General features: G+C 33.3%; 1 protein-coding gene across 3 annotated transcripts in view; it reads left to right on the forward strand.

Moving 5' to 3' along the window:
• The window catches only part of Dnai4 (dynein axonemal intermediate chain 4), a 111,200-nt gene that overhangs the window by 34,510 nt on the left and 59,085 nt on the right, over positions 1 to 17,605 (forward strand). For 2 of the 3 annotated variants that reach the window (XR_007351957.1, XM_048815178.1), the window contains exons 7-8: positions 2,557 to 2,712; positions 11,972 to 12,166. Coding sequence is in view for 2 of the 3 variants with exons in the window: in XM_048815178.1 (XP_048671135.1) it covers positions 2,557 to 2,712; positions 11,972 to 12,166 (351 nt within the window). In the remaining variant the exon portion in view is untranslated. The remainder of the gene's footprint in view (positions 1 to 2,556; positions 2,713 to 11,971; positions 12,167 to 17,605) is intronic. The other variant, XM_048815179.1, reaches the window with a different exon arrangement.

Below are 17,605 nucleotides of genomic sequence, written 5' to 3' on the forward strand. Positions count from 1 at the left end.
CCTCCCATACACAGTGTTATCTACCTGGATTTTTCTCTGTTTATAGCTTGCCATTACTGCTCTTAATTTAGTTCCTGATCTCTTTTCCATTAGGTGTCTTTAGATAAATTGAAGAAATTCAGTTATCTGAACAACCACCTTTACCAGAATTTGCTATATGTATATTGTCAGGGGAAAGGTCATTCTCGTTAAGTGAATCTTTACAGAAGTAATTCAGCTAAATTAATAATTTCTGACCTCTCTGTGTACTTTATTCATTCATTCCTACGAAAGGAAAAGTGACTAATGTGATAAAGAAGTATTTAGGAAAATGAATTAAAGCTCGACCACTTCCAAATTTTTTAGTTATGATTTTTCACTTACAGAAGGCTTGCATTCTGATCTCACCCCTGCTGAACAGGTTGTTGCTTATCTAGCTGTGCTAGTTAGTATTTATTCCATACATTCTGAAGGAAAGAAGTAGTTAATCTGTTTAGTTGTAGATTTAAGACCACATTTTTCAATCACCCTTACCAGTAATGAAGGTAATATTTTGATCTCCATTTATTTTGTGCATCTATCTTGGAGTTTCATTCAAAATCAGGCAGAGAAGAGATATGCTTTTATTGTATGATTAAACCTTACTATTTACTTGGTTGTATTTGAAATACTTAGTGTAAATAATGTATTTAATACTTAAAAAACATTTATTATGAAATACTACCACTAATAGAAGTGTATAACACATATGTGTAGTGTAAAGAAAGAATTAATTCCATGTGCTTTACTAGCCAGCCTAACAAATAAAACACCCTTAATTGTTTAAAGCTCCTGGACACTCTCCTATCACAACCCATTTCCCACTGGAAATACCTTAGACCAACCCAGAAATGCTGAAAAAAAAAAAAGTATAATTTAAACTACTTTTTTTTTCTGTTACCAGTTAAATTAAGAGCCTTAATAATATATAACTATAAAATTGGAAAATGCAGTCATTTTTTATTTATTACTCTTCTTGAACATAATATTAGGGCATGTAGCTTGAGATTTTATTTTTTAACAGCTTTATTGAGGTATGTAAATATATTTTTTTAGATATAAATTTATTTATCATTGGGGTATATTTATTTGATATATAAAAATGAACATATTTAACTTATAGTTTGATGGGTTGGAGGTTTGGAGGTTTTCTGTTAAACTTATTTAAACTAAGAAATGTAATTATGTTCAAACTAAAATCAGCAGTAATTTGTTGTCTTCAAATAAAAAAGTTTTAAATCACCCTAATATCTTAACATTGCCAATTTGTAATATGTATATTTATTTGTGTAGTAATTATATTATTAATGATTATGTAACAATATATTCCTACATACTGAGCTTACCAAACTTTCAGTTAAAGGTTACCAAAAAAAAAAAGTAATTCAATATTCATGGATATAATTTCTTTCTTAGGTCTCATTATAAACATAGAAATTGTACTCTTTCCAATTCATTAAAATATACTAATATTTATTCTTTGTATTACTCATTAGATGCTATTAAAAAATTTCATTAAGATAGAAAATTATGAAATTTTGAGTTAGTATTCTTACTTATTGAAAACATTAGATACCAAAGCTCCTTCATTTCATATTAGGAAAACAATAGTTCTAGCAATGAAGTAACTGCATTTATTGAGTTTAGATTCTATTTTTAATTTTTAAGGAAAAGAATTATTTTATTAAAACACCATGCTTTAACTGAAAGTTAGGAAGTTTAACATTTACACTTGATCTTAGCCAAAAGGCCGAGAAGCGATGGAAGTTTAACATTTAGAAATATATTGTTTGTGATCACTGATAAAAGAATTGCTAAAAAGTGGTATAAATCAGCAGTGAAAGGGGTTGCAACTTTTAAATTATTATTATTATTATTTGAAGATTAGTAATATGCCCAGTTTTTGTTTTGGGACCATTGTTATTTTTAGATGATATGAACAAATTTAACAAACTTAAACAAAGTTTAAAAAGAGATAATAACCATACTCCTCTACAAATTTCTTGAAAACAGAATCTATCATTTTCTCAACAAGTACAACCTTTCACATTAATAGGAATATAAGAAATTTTTACTGGATAAAAATTGAATCATTTCTTTTCAAATAAACAGATCTGGAGAATATAATATGTATGTGTTGACCATGATATGTAAGAACATAAAAACCTTATCATGTTATTATCCAGGTCCATATCACTAAGTGGACCCATAATAACAGGCTGCTGATATTTTACCAGATAAGCTTGAAAAAGAAGGAAAAGAGGTGTGGAGATCAGAAATTACAGTAAGGATAATTTGGAGCTATCCCTAAAGCACTAAGTTATTTGTATATGCTAATAGTGTGATGACAGAGGATCTCTTGAGGTGGCCTCATGAATTATTTCTTTGTCATTTTTATTTACTTTCTGCCATTATTATAAATACAGTGATTTAAAAAAAATAAGTACTAGATATTCTTAGATTTTGCTATGACTGATTTTGTGTAAATCTGATACAATAGTTTTGATTTCAAATAATTTTTCCTTCCTTTCTCTTTAGGCATGTTGGCCACTACCTGGGATTTGTTTGATTCATACAATGCTCTAGAACTTTCATCTTTATCATCAAAACAATCTGCAATTAAATCAGATAGTAAAGCAAATGTACGTCCTAAAGATTGGGATCAAGGGCCGGCACAAAGTACCATAGGGAAAAGTAAGATTTTATTTATTTCAGTTTTTTTAATGATGCTTTCACATGACATTTTAAATTGTTTTTTAACAATGGCAAAGTTTTCTTTTTGATGGAACAGAAAGCTTTTACTCAGTAATAATGCTGATATTCTTTCACACTGCTTTGAATTCTAGATATCTGCAGAATTTTCAAAGTTCTTTCTCATGGCCTCTTTACTTGGTCTCATACTCTTTCACACACATGAGTTCTATTTTATTTATATATATATATATGTTTTAATCAAAACCCATTTAAAATTAATGTGACTCTCAACTGAAGGTGATTTTATCTCCACAGGTACATTGGCAATGTCTGGAGACATTTCAGAGCATCTTGTGGGTGGATGTCAAGGGTCTGCTAAAATTTTTTGAGTATTCAGGACAGCCCCTACAACAAAGAAGTCCCTAATGCAGGGCTAAGAAACCCTGCATTACAATTTAGCTTTTAGTATTCTAAGTTTTAAGATAAAATGTTGTGATTAAGTACATAAAATTGTAACTTTCCTAGCGTATTTGCAACATGGAAAAGTTTTTACCATGTCCAGTTGTAAAGAGTTTGTTACATTCCTTTGTTCTTCTCGTTAAACTTATTTAGCAATACGAGGAATTGAAGCCAGGGGAATTCTACCACTGAGCTACACTTTTTATTTTATTTTTGAAATAGGTTCTTGCTAAATTATGGAGGCAATCCTCTTGCCTCCTGAGTACATGGGATTCCAGACATAGACCGTTATGCCTGCCATCCACTTGCAAATATTTTGTGATTAACCTGATTTTATCTACCTCTCCTGCAGAGTCTTTATAAAATTATATTACTACATTTAAGGAATAGTCTTTATTTCAGAATAACTATAACCTCACAAGTTTTTGTAAGTTCTGACAAATTTTCATAATTAAACTTTTTTCACTTTCACTGATTTTGATCCAAAGACAGATGTAATATTTGAAAGTTCAGTAAGTTAGTAAATAGTTTTAAACATGAAGTTTAAAGAAAATTGATAAATTCCAGAAAACAGCTACTTTATAATTGACTATATAACCTTAAGAGATTTTTTTTTCTTGGAAAAATTATTTATTTATTCATTTTTATTAGCTACCCATGACATTACAATGATTTTGGCAATTCATACATTTGAATCATTTGGGGTATAATTTATGTGATTCTGCAATCTGTACAATCAGAAAAATGAGAAATTATACCCCAATTGGAAAATTTTTTTTTTTTCCAGCAGTTCCTAGCTGGTTACTGTGGTTTACACCTGTAATTCCAGCAACTTGGGAGGCTGAGGCAGGAGGATCACAATTTCTTTTTTTTTTTTTTTATTGGTTGTTCAAAACATTACAAAGCTCTTGACATATCATATTTCATACATTAGATTCAAGTGGGTTATGAACTCCCATTTTTACCCCAATTACAGATTGCAGAATCACATCGGTTACACATCCACATTTTTACATGAAGCCATATTGGTGACTGCTGTATTCTGCTACCTTTCCTAACCTCTATTATCACCCCNAAAATTTGTCAGAACTTACAAAAACTTGTGAGGTTATAGTTATTCTGAAATAAAGACTATTCCTTAAATGTAGTAATATAATTTTATAAAGACTCTGCAGGAGAGGTAGATACTGTCTCTTATACACATCTTCTCTCTCTACCCCATCTACTACAATTCATTTCTCTCCTTGTTTTTTTCCCCATTCCCCTCACAACCTCTTATATGTAATTTTGTATAACAATGAGGGTCTCCTTCCATTTCCTTGCAATTTCCCTTTTCTCTCCCTTTCCCTCCCGCCTCATCTTAAGAGAGTTTAGATCCTTAAGATCTTTAAATTTGGTCTTTTTATCTTGTTTAATCTTTTATTTTAATCTAAACTTCTAGTATATGACCTATATTCTTTTGTTTCTTTAATCACATTTATATTCATGTAGATTTTAACTATGTTTTAACTATGTTTTACTCATAATTATGTTTTTAACTATGTTTTACTCATAATTATTTATAGTGAATTATTTGTAGATTTCCCAGAGAACAAGGAAGGGAAGAATATCAGAAAAAGAAACATTTTTTTTAATAGTCATCATCTTATTTTTTATTTAATTGATTTTATTTTTAAAATACACAACAGCAGAATGCATTAAAATTCTTATTACACATATAGAGCACAGTTTTTCATATCTTTGTACATAAAATGTGTTCACGCCAATTCATGTCTTTATACATGTACTTTTTTTTGCATTACAGTTCTCATTACACATATATACCACAATTTTTCATATGTCTGTTTGTATATAAAGTAGATTGACACCCAATTCGTGTCTTTGGATAATGGTATCCATCCTTGCTAATTTCCTGCCTCCTCCTTTCCCCTCCCACCCCTCTACCGTATCTCTAATTCATTTATTTCTCTTATGCTTGCCCTGCCTACCCCACTATGAATCAGCCTCTTTATATCAGAGAAAACATTCAGCATTTGTTTTTTTGGGATTTGCTGACTTCACTTAGCATTATCTTCTCGAAAGCCATCCGTTTACCTGCAAATGCCATGATTTTATTCTCTTTTATTGCTGAGTAAAATTCCATTGTGTATATATATGCCACATTTTTTTTAATCCATTTATCCACTGAAGTGGGCATTTAGGTTGGCTCCACAGTTTAGCTGTTGTGAATTGTGCTGCTATAAACATTGATGTGGCTGTGTCCCTGTAGTATGCTGTTTTTAAGTTCTTTAGGTATAGTCCGAGGAGAGGGATAACTGGGTCAAATGGTGGTTCCATTCTCAGATTTCTAAGGAATCTCCAGACTGCTTTCCATATTGGCTGCACCAATTTGTAGTACCACCAGCAATGTATGATTGTACATTTTCCCACATCCTCGCCAACACTTATTGTTGTTTGTCTTCATAATAGCTGCCATTCTGACTGCAGTGAGATGATATCTTAGAGTAGTTTTGATTTGCATTTCTCTGATTGCTAGAGATGATAAGCATTTTTTCATGTATTTGTTGATTGATTGTATATCTGCATGTGAGAAGTGTCTGTTCAGGTCCTTGCCCATTTGTTGATTGGGTTGTTTGTTGGTTGATTGTATATCTCCTTCTGAGAAGTGTCTGTTTAGGTCCTTGGCCCATTTATTGATTGGGTTATTTGGGTTTTTTTTCTGTTTAGCTTTTTGAGTTCTTTATATACCCTAGAGATTACTGCTCTATCTGATGTGTGAGGGGTAAAAATTTGCTCCCAGTATGTAGGTTCTCTATTCACCTCACAGATTGTTTCTTTTGCTGAGAAGAAAATTTGTAGTTTGATTCCATCCCATTTATTGATTCTTGGTTTTAATTCTTGCGCTATAGGAGCCTTATTAAAGATGTTGGGGTCTAATCCCACATGATGAAGATTAGGGCCTACTTTTTTTTTCTGTTAGACACAGAGTCTCTGGTTTAATTCCTAGGTCCTTGATCCATTTTGATTAAGTTTTGTGTATGGTAAGAAATATGGGTTTAATTTCATTTTGTTGTATATGGATTTACAGTTTTCCCAGCAGTCTGGCTGGGCACAATCAGAAGCCACTTGTCAAAAGAAACTAACTTTATTTTTAGAACCACACATCAAACAAAACAGCCTCTCAGGAAAAATCCTCAGAGCCTCAACTGCCACCACCGGCTTTCCACAAGCCTCTCTCTCCCACACAAGCTTCTCTCCACCTCCCACAATCCTCCTGCTCTTGAGGCCGATTGGCTGGGTCACGTGGGCGGAGCCAAAAAAGTCCCCCAATGAGCAGCTCCGTGGTCTGAAAGGGCAGGGAAACAGCCCAATGAGCATCACCGCAGAGGACCCAATCAGCTAGATGTTGCTGGGGCCGCTGTGAGCCAATCATCAGCCGGCAGCTAGAAGTTTGCTGGGGCCCCTTCGGCTGTGGCTCTCAACAGTCATTTTGCCCCAATGTATGTTTTTGGCACCTATGTCTAATATAATATAATTCTAATTTTGTGGGTTAGTCTCTGTGTCCTCTATTCTGTACCATTGGTCTACTAGTCTATTTTGGTGCCAATACCATGCTGTTTTTGTTATTGTTGCTCTGTAGTATAGTTTAAGGCTTGTTATACTGATACTACCTGCTTCTCTTTTCTTGCTAAGGATTGCTTTAGCTATTCTGGGTCTCTTATTTTTCCAGATGAATTTTATGACTATTTTTTCTATTTCTATGAGGCTTGTCATTGGGATTTTGATTGAATTGTATTAAATCTGTACACTGTGTGGTCATTTTGACAATATTAATTCTCCCTATCCAAGAACAAGGTAGATCTTTCCATCGTCTAAGGTCTTCTTTAATTTCTTTCTTTAGCATACTGTAGTTTTCGTTGAGAGGTCTTTCTCCTCTTTCACTAAGTTGATTCCCGAGTATTTTATGTCTTTTTGAGGCTATTATAAATGGAGTAGTTTTCCTTATTTCCCTTTCAGAGAATTTATTAATGATATAGAGAAAGGCCTTTGATTTATGGATGTTGAGTTTATATCCTGCTACGTTGCTGAATTCATTTACTAGTTCTAGAAGTTTTCTGGTGGAATTTTTTGGGTATTCTAGGTATAGAATCATACCGTTGGCATATAGTGCCAATTTGAGTTGTTCTTTTTCCTATCCGTAACGCTTTAATCTCTTTCATCTTTCTGATTTAGCTCTGGCCAGTGTTTCAAGAACTGTGTTAAATAGAAATGGTAACAGAGGGCATCCCTGTCTTGTTACAGTTTTTGGAGGGAATGCTTTCAATTTTTCTCCATTTACAATGATGTTAGCCTGGGGCTTAGCATAGAAAGCCTTTATAATGTTTAGATATGTTCCTGTTATCCCTAGTTTTTCTAGTGTTTTGAACATGAAGTGGTGCTCTCTTTTGTTGAATGCTTTTTCTGCATCTCTTGAGATGATCCTATGGCTATGATAAACTGTATTCTTCTTTAAAGGTCTTGTAGAATTCAGCTGTGTGTCCTTCAGGTTCTGGACTTTGTCTTGGTTGGTAGGCTTCTGATGGTTTCTTCTATTTAATCGCTTGAAATTGATCTTTTTAAATTGTGTATATCATCCTGATTCAATTTGGACAAATCATATGACTCTAGAAATTTGTCGATGCCTTTGATATTTTCTATTTTATTGGAGTAGAAGTTTTCAAAGTAATTTCTAATTATCTTCTGTATTTCTGTAGTATCTGCTGTGATATTTTCTTTTTCATCACATGTTAGTAATTTGAGTTTTCTCTCTCCTTCTCTTCATTAGCATGGCCAAGGGTTTGTCAATTTTATTTATTTTATCAAAGACCCAACTTTTTGTTTTGTCAATTTTTTTAATTGTTTCTTTTGTCTGGTTTTAATTTTTCCTGTCTTCTATAGCTTCTGGTGTTGATTTGTTCTTTTTCTAGGGCTTTGAAATGTAGTGTTAAGTCATTTAATTGTTGACTTTTTTCTTCTCCTTCTTCTTCTTCTCCCTTCTTCTTCGTTTGGTGCTGGGGACTGAACCCAGGGCTTTGTGCATGCTAGGCAAGCACTCTATCAGCTGAGCCACATCCCCAGCCTGACTTTTTCTTCTTTTAAGAAATGAACTCCATGCAATGATCTTTCCTCTTAGTACTGCCTTCATAGTGTCCCAGAGATTTTGATATATTGTATCTGTGTTTCATTTCACCTCTAAGAATTTTTTAAAAAATCTCCTTTCTCATGTCTTTCGCAACCTGTTGTTCATTTAGTAGCATACTATTTAGTCTCCAGGTGTTGGAGTAGCTTCTATTTTTTGATTTCTAATTTCATGCCATTATGATCCAATAGAATGCAGGGTAGTATCTCTACTTTTTTATATTTGCTAAGAGTTGCTTTGTCGCATAATATAAAGTCTTTTTTAGAGAAGGATCCATATGCTATTGAGAAGAAAATGTATTTCCGCATTGAAGATTGAAATATTTTATATATGTCAGTTAAGTCTAAGTTATTGATTGTATTATTGAGTTCTGTAGTTTCTATCTTTAGCTTTTTTTGGAAGATGTATCATCCAGTGGTGAAAGAGGTGTGTTAATATCACCCAGAATTATTGAGTTGTGGTCTATTGGACTCTTGAACTTGAGAAGAGTTTGTTTGATGAATGTAGATGTTCCATTGTTTGGGGTATATATATTTATTATTGTTATGTCTTGTTGATGAATTGTACCCTTCAGCAGTATGAAATATTCTTCTTTATCCCTTTTGATTAACTTTGGCTTGAAGTCTACTTTATTTGATATAAGGATGGTAACCCCTGCTTGCTGCCGCAGTCCGTGTGAGTGGTATGATTTTTCCCAACCTTTCACCTTCAGTCTGTGGATGTCTTTACCTATGAGATGAGTCTCTTGGAGGCAGCATATTGTTGGATCTTTTTCTTTCATCCAATCTGCCAGTGTATGTCTTTTGAGTTTAGGCCATTAACATTCATGGTTATTATTGAGACATGATTTGTATTTTTTGTTTATTTTTGATATTTAACTAGACTTGGTTTCTCCTGTGATTAGTTTTTCCTTTAGTGTAATGCCTCTCATTGCTGATTTTCAGTGTTATTTTTCAATTCCTGTTCATGGAATATTTTGCTGATAATATTCTGTAGTGCAGGCTTTCTAGTTGTAAATGCTTTTAACTTTTATCATGGAAGGTTTTCATCAAATCTAAGGCACAATTTTGCTGAATATAAGATTCTTGGTTGGCATCTATTTTCTTTCAGAGCTTGGTATGCTGTTCCAGGATCTACTGGCTTTGAGGGTCTGGGTTGAAAAAATCTGCTGAGATACGAATTGGTCTTCCCCTATATGTGATCTGATTCCTCTCTCTTGCAGCCTTTAAGATTCTATCTTTATTCTATATGCTAGGCATTTTCATTATAATGTGCCTTGGTGTAGATCTGTTTTAATTTTGTTCATTTGGTGTCCTGTAAGCCTCTTCTATTTGATTTTCCCATTCATTCTTCATGTTTAAGAAATTTTCTGATATTATCTTGCTAAGAGCCACAGCCAAGTAATATGACGCATGGCATTTTTGGTTGAAAGGTGATGCCAGCAAGCCATTGAGATGATATAATTATGTTAAGATTTGCATTCATATGGATATTGGACTCCTGCTGTTCACCTTGCCCTGCTACGGGACTTCTGGAGAGTTCCCATTGGTTGGGGAAGTGCGGTAGGAGGGAATTCCGGAGGAGGAACTTCCTCTTGGGAGCCGGGAGAATGCCATGTGCGTCGGTCAGCAATCTTCCCGGGAGCGTACGGGGCATTGGTGGCAGTTTCATAAATAAAGTTTGTTCCTGCTTAAGTGGCTCGTGATTTTGTGCCCAGCCAGACTGCGGCATTATCTCATTGAAGAGATTGTGTATTCCTTTGTTTTGAAACTCTGTGCCTTCCTCTATCCCAGTAACTCTTAGATTTGGTTTTTTGATGCTATCTCATAATTCTTGAATGTTCTCATGGTTTCTTACCATCTTCACTTTGTGGTCAACTTTGTTTTTCAGATTGTATACTTTGTCTTCATTATCTGACATTCTTTCTTCCAAATGATCTAGTCTGTTGGTGATGCTTTCTATTGAGTTTTTTATTTGATTATTGTTCCCTTCATTTCAAGGATTTCTGATTTTTTTTTTTTTTAGTATCTCTATCTCTTTCTTTTTTTTTTTCCAGATTTTTTTTTTAATTTTTTATTGTTGGTTGTTCAAAACATTACAAATTCCTTGACATATCATATTCCTCACTTTGATTCAAGTGGGTTATGAACTCCCACCTTCACCCCATACACAGATTGCAGAATCACATCAGTTACACAACCATTGATTCACAAATTGCCATCCTAGTGTCTGTTGTGCTCCGCTGCCTTTCCCATCCTCCACCCTCCCCCCTCCCCACCTCTCCCCTCCCCTCCCCTCCTCTCTCTCTACCCCCTCCACTGTATAACCCTGAGGGTCTCCTTCCATTTCCATGCAATTTCCCTTTTCTCTCCCTTTCCCTGCCACCTCTCATCCCTGTTAAATGTTAATCTTCTTCTCATGCTCTTCGTCCCTACTCTGATCTTAGTTACTCTCCTTATATCAAAGAAGACATTTGGCATTTGTTTTTTAGGGATTGGCTAGCTTCACTTAGCATAATCTGCTCTCATGCCATCCATTTCCCTGCAAATTCTATGATTTTGTCATTTTTTAATGCAGAGTAATACTCCATTGTGTATAAATGCCACACTTATTTTTATCCATTCGTCTATTGAAGGGCATCTAGGTTGGGACAGAGATGTACTGACAGAAGAAGGTCTAATATGCAATGTTTCTGTGTTTGAACATGGAGGAGAGGTTGTGGGAAACCTCTAAGGAGCTGAAAAAGTCCAGGAAACAAATATTTCTCTTGAGTTTCCAAAATGGAACATTGTTTATATCAACTCCTTGGTTTTGGTTCAGACCTCTAACCTACTGAACTAGAAGACAGTAAATTTGCCTTGTTTTAAGTCACTGTACTTTTTTTTATAGCAGTAATAAAAAAACTACTACAGAGGGGTAGTGTTTCCATAAAACAATCATCAAGTCAGAATTTTATTATATAAAGACTGATAATTTTACTTCAATGTTAAGAAGTTTGAATGTATCACCCCAAGTTTAGTTGTTAGAAACATAATCCTGAAATCCATATTAATGATATTCGGAAGTTTGGCCTTTGGTAGGTAATTTGAGTTAGATGAGATCATGAGGGTGGGGCCCCAATGGTAGGATTAGTGGCTGTATAGGAGATTGAAGGCAGACCTGAGTGCATGCTTCCTGTCTCTGGCCATGTGATGCCTTCTGTCATGTCATGAAACAGTAAAAAAATACCCTCTATAGGTGAAGCTTCTCAAACTTGAACTTAACAGCCTTCAGAATTGTAAGAAATAAGTTTATTTTCTTTATAAATTTCCCAGTTTATGGCATTATGATATAACAACAGAAAACACACGAAGGCAGATACACATTATTTCAGGAGGTTATCATTACTTCCCTTTTGAAAAACAGCTTTTTTTTATGGTTAAGAAGTCCAAAAGAAGTCAATATATGTTTATATTGCATTTATTTATACAGAAAACATTTTAATAAATGTCTGTTAAAGTTGTTGGAAACTGGAGGAAAACAAATTGATATGACAACATGTCATTTTTGAATTTTTAGAATGTGTGAACCATCTAGTATTATTTAGATATTTTATTATTGTATCATGTTTGCATTTTGCAGGTAGTGAAGCTAGTTCTCTTATGGATATAGAAAATGTAATTATGTCTAAAATCCATGATGATGAAGAGGACCACTCAGATGCAATATTAAAATCTGAAAAATTTCATCAAAATTTATTTTTCATGGAACGTGTTCTAATGGAAAATATATTTCAACCCAAACTTGCAGCTTATCGTCAACTTCCTATTTTAAAAGGTATTTTTAAAAAATGATTATGTTTAAATAAACTCAAATAACTTAAGAAATGTAAAAGGTATTTTTACATATTTCTAAATCTAATCTCCAAGCTGGGTTGTTACTTATTAGAGGACATGTTTATACAGTTTTCAATACTATACATGTAAGTAGCAGTGAAGTCCAGGTTAGGGAACCAACAGAAGGTTGTCTCAGATTCAAAACTTCATAAGCATGTATAAGGAACTGAACAGACCTTTCTCAAAAGAGAAATACAAATAGTCAACAAATATATGAAAAATGTTCAACTTCTCTAGTAACTAGAGAAATGCAAAATAAAACTACATTGATTTTTGATCTCACTCCAGTCAGAATGACAACTATCAAGAATACAAGTAACAACAACTGTTGGCATTCCCCAGAAAGAATACAGGTAACAATAAATGTTGGGTTCTGCAGAAAGGGAATACTCATACATTGTTTGTGGGACTGTGGATTGGTGCAAACCATGCTAGAAAGCAGTATGAACATTCCTCAAAAAACTAGGACTGGAACCACCATTTGACCCAATTATCCCACTCCTTGGCATATATCCAAAGGATTTAAAATCATCTTGCTACAGTCACATCAATCTTTATAGCAGTACAATTCACAGTAGTTAAGCTTTGTAATCAACATAGATGCCCATCAACAGAAGAATGGATAAAGAAATTGTGGTACATATACACAATGGAATATTACCCAGCCATAAATAAGAATGACTTTATGACATTTGCCAGTAAATGGTTGGATATGGAGACTATCATGCTAAGTGAAATAAACCAGTCCCAAATAACCAAAGGTCAAATGTTTTCACTGATATGTAGAAGCTAAACCACAATAAAGGGTGGGAGGGGAAGAAGAGAATTTTTTTATATTAGACAAAGAGATATAAAAGAAAGGGAAGGAAATAGGAATAGGAAAGGCAATAGAATAAATCTAACTTGATTTTCCTGTGTACACATGAAAATACCTAAGTAAATCCCACTATCATGCCTGCCCATAAGAATGGGGTCCGAACCAGAATAAAATATATTCCATGTTTGTATAATTTTATCACAATGTATTCTACTGTCAAGTATAACTAAGGAGAGTCTATTCAAAAAAAAAAAAAAAACAACTGCCAAAAACCTTTCTAAGCATCTTTGGCTCTTTATATTTCTGCATTCAATTAGTTGCTTACTTTCACAGTATCTCTCATATTCAATCTCCCTTTTCCATTGCCATTGATACTTTTCAGTTTTTGACTTTTATTACCACTTCCTAGTTTTATTTCAGGGACATTCTTCCTGTTCTCGTTGCTACAATCCCATCTCATATATTCACAGAATATTTAATTTTTTATTTTTGGTGGTGCTGGGCTTTGAACCAAGGCATGCTAGGCAAACACTCTACTACTGAGCTACCTATACCACAGCCCCTAGAATATCTTTTAAAAATTTAGAGATTTATCCTATTCAGTCTTTCAGTATGAGAATGAAGAAAATGAAACCTTTAGAAACTTTTTAAGGTTACATTTAAGTAACTAAGTTAAGCATTCAGTTCCTGTTTCTGCTATGGCATCCTGCCTTACTGGTATATCCTGAACATGATATGGAAATTCATTACTCAAAAATCTTCAATACATTCCTATTGCCTAGAATAAACTACAAACCTCAGAGTATACCATTCAAAAGATGCCTTCAATGATGCCAGAGACTACTTTATATCTTGGTATTACTTTAGAGACCCTAAATTTAGCTATACTAGACTTACTGGATAATCCCCAAATAGAACCTAAGCTTTCCTGCCTTAAGACATTTAGTTGGAATTTGCTTTGCAATCCACCGTTGACTCTGCCTCATCTTTGCCTATTGTATTCAAATATGGATTACAACAAATTCCTTCATGAAATTTTTCTTGATCCTTCAAGGCAAAGTTAATCTTACATATGGTTACATCAAAAGGTTGGGTTACAAAATAATATGTATAACAAATGGTAGTAAACCATTTTACCTGGATACTTGTAGAAAAAATATTGAAAAACTATGTTTCTCTCTCACCTTGGTTGATATTTTAAAATTTTCATTATATATGTAAATTTTCATCCTGTATTTAAAAAGTTATATGATTGCAATGTAGAGTACTCTAAATACTGAATTTATAAAGCAAAAATTTTGATTTATCACTCCTTTAAATACATTTAGTGATACTTAGTAGTCAGGTTTATCCCAACAAAATACAGTAACAAATATTTTCAGTGAAATGTATATATTTTAACTGTATTTTTTATACATTTGAAGATTATGAACTTGAATAACCAACACCCTAATCAACACATACAACATATTCACCAATCCTGAAGATTACCTTGTGCTTCTAAATAAGGTTTACCTGCTTTCAGACAGGAATTGACCTGATTTCTGTCACTGCAAGTTAACTTTATCTATTCTGGCATACCATATAAATAGATGGATTTGAATAGTAGGTATTCTTTTGAATCTGATTTCTTTTACTTAACATCAACGTTTTTGAGATTTATCTAGGTTGATGTGTGTATAAGTAATTTGTTTCTTTTCTCAGTGGTGTTCCAGTGTATGAATATACCATAACAACTTGTTGCTCCTTTTGCTGGATGTCTGCGTTGCTTTCAATTTGAGGCTATTATGTACAAAGCTGCTATGTGTGTTTTTGTATGAGTCTTTTGGTAGACAGCTTTTAATTACTCTTGTACAAATACTTAAAAATTATTGGGTCATTGGGTAGATGTATTCTTAATAAACTATGAAATACTTTTCCAAAGAATTATACCATCTTTCATTCTCACAAGCAGTGTGTAAGAATCCCTGTTGCTCCACATTCTTCATAACACCTGATGCTCGTGATTTTTTTTCCCCATATTTCAGCACTGGAGATGGGACAATCCAGGGATGCTCTTCCATTAAGTAACATTCCTAACCCATTTTATTTTGAGAGAGGCTACTGAGACTGGCCTCAAACTCTTGATCCTCCTGCTTCAGCTTTCTGCATCATGGAATCACCAGCATGTGCCACAACACCAGGCTTGACTGGCAATCTTTTTTAATGTTGTCCTGAAGACAAATAATATTGAGTATTTGTTTATGTCATTTATATATCTTTTTGGTCATTTATATATCATTTATGTCATTTATATATCATTTTGGTCATTTATATATCTTTTGTTTAATGTTTAATCCAAGCTTTTGCCCACTGTAAAATTGTCTCTTTAAAGATCATGTTGTTGAAGCTTACTTTTATATATTTTGCATATAAACTCTTTGCCAGTACATATATTACAAATATTTTCTCTAACTCTCTGGCTTATCAATTTATTATTTTTTATATCTCTTGATCAGGCTAGGGGTAGCTGAAAAAAATCTCGTGATGAGCAAGTTTTAATTTTGATAAAATATAATCTATTATTTTTTTTAAGTTAATTCTTTCCATGACCTCTCTAAAAAATCTTTCCTTGTCCCAGGGTTGCAGTGATTTCCTTTTAGGCTTTTTCCTAAAAAGCTGTATAGTTTTAGCTTTTATGATTATGTCTATTATGTATTCTGATTTTTTAATGTTTTTATTCTTAATAAATTTCATTGTATATATTTAAGATATACAACAAACTATGAGATACATATATAGTGAAATAGTTATGGTAAGATAAATTACTGTCACATTATCTATTTTGATTAATTTTTGTGAGTAGAGTAAGATAAATTTCAAGTCTGTCGGTCTGTCTGTCTGTCTGTCTCTCACTCTCTCCCCTTGCATGCAGTTCTTTCAGCAAAATTTTACAATTTTTTCAGATTTATTAATTTGAACTTTATAGTGATACTTAGTAGCTGGGTTTATCCCAACTCATAAATGCATGGAAATGGATTTCAGTCCATTATACCCCACTTTTTCCTCCCATCCTCCCTCCCCTCTCTTATTTTTCTTCTTCCGTTCTATTTGACTTACTTTCACTTGTCTAATAAGTTATATTTGGTTGGTTCTTTATATTATTCTGTCCTTCCCTTCCCCTTTCCTTTTTTTAGCATTAGATTCTGCATATAAGAGAAAACATTTAACCTTTGCATTTCTCAGTTTGGCTTATTTCCCTTAGCATTATATTCTCCATTTTCATCGATTTACTAGAAAATACCATAATTTCATTCTTTTTTTGTGGCTGAGTAGAATTCTATTGTATATGTGGACCATAGTTTTTTATTCGGTTCATCTATTGATAAGCATCTGGATTGATTTCATAATTTAGTTATTGTGAACTATGCTGCTATAAACATTGACATGGCTGTGTTGCTGTAGTATGCTAGTTTTAGATCTTTTAGGAAAATACCAGAGAGTAGGATAGCTAGGTCATATGGTGATTTCATCTCTAGTTCTTTGAGGAATCTTTATGCTGCTTTCTAGAGAGATTGTACAAGCCTTTCCCACTGACAATGTACAAATGTAACTTTCCCCAAAACCTAGCCAGCATATATTCTTGATCATTGCCATTCTGAGGGAATGAGATGAAATCTTAGTATAGCTTTGATTTGTATTTTCCTGATTGCTAGAGATACTGAAAATTTCTTCATATATTTGTTGGCTATTTGTGTTCTTTTGAGAAGTTTCTGTTTAGTTCTTTTGCCCATTTATTGATCTTTTTAAATTGAGTTTTTTGTATATTCTGGATGTTAATCTCCTGTTGGAGTAGTAGCTAGCCAAGATTTTGTCTCATTCTGTAGGCTCTCTCTAAAACACTCTTAATCACTTTCTTTGCTGGTGCAGAAGCTTTTTAGTTTGATGGCATCCCACTTATTGATTCTCAATTTTATTTCTTACACTTTGAGGGTCTTGTTAAGAAAATCAGTGCCAGCACCTATATGATGGAGTGTTGACCCTATGTTTTATTCTTGCAGTTGTAAAGTTTCTGATTTAATTTCTAAGACTTCAATCTACTTTTATTTGAGTTTTGTGCAGGGTGAGAGAGCGGGGTCTAATTTCATTTTTCTGCATATAGCTATTCTGTTTTCACAGCATCATTTGTTAAAAAGACCCATATTTTCTCCAAGATACATTTTTGTCACCTTTATCAAAGATGGTTAGGATGTGAATTTGTCTTTGTGTCTTTCATTTAGTTCCAGTGGTCTTCGTGTCTGTTTTGATGCCAATACCATTAGCATAATTTTTAAAACAGTATTTGTATTCCCTCATTAATTTATTTGACACTTGTTCCAAAATCACATTACCATGTAAGTTTATTTCTGCACTTCATTTCTTGCTACTTTTTTTTTTTTAATTTTTTATTGTGGGTTGTTCACAACATTACAAATTTCTTGACATATCATATTCCACACTTTGATTCAAGTGGGTTATGAACTCCCACCTTCACCCCATACACAGATTGCAGAATCACATCAGTTACACATCCATTGATTTACA

Source organism: Marmota marmota, unplaced genomic scaffold, assembly GCF_001458135.2.
Source record: "Marmota marmota marmota unplaced genomic scaffold, marMar, whole genome shotgun sequence".
In the NCBI taxonomy this organism is placed as follows: domain Eukaryota; kingdom Metazoa; phylum Chordata; class Mammalia; order Rodentia; family Sciuridae; genus Marmota; species Marmota marmota.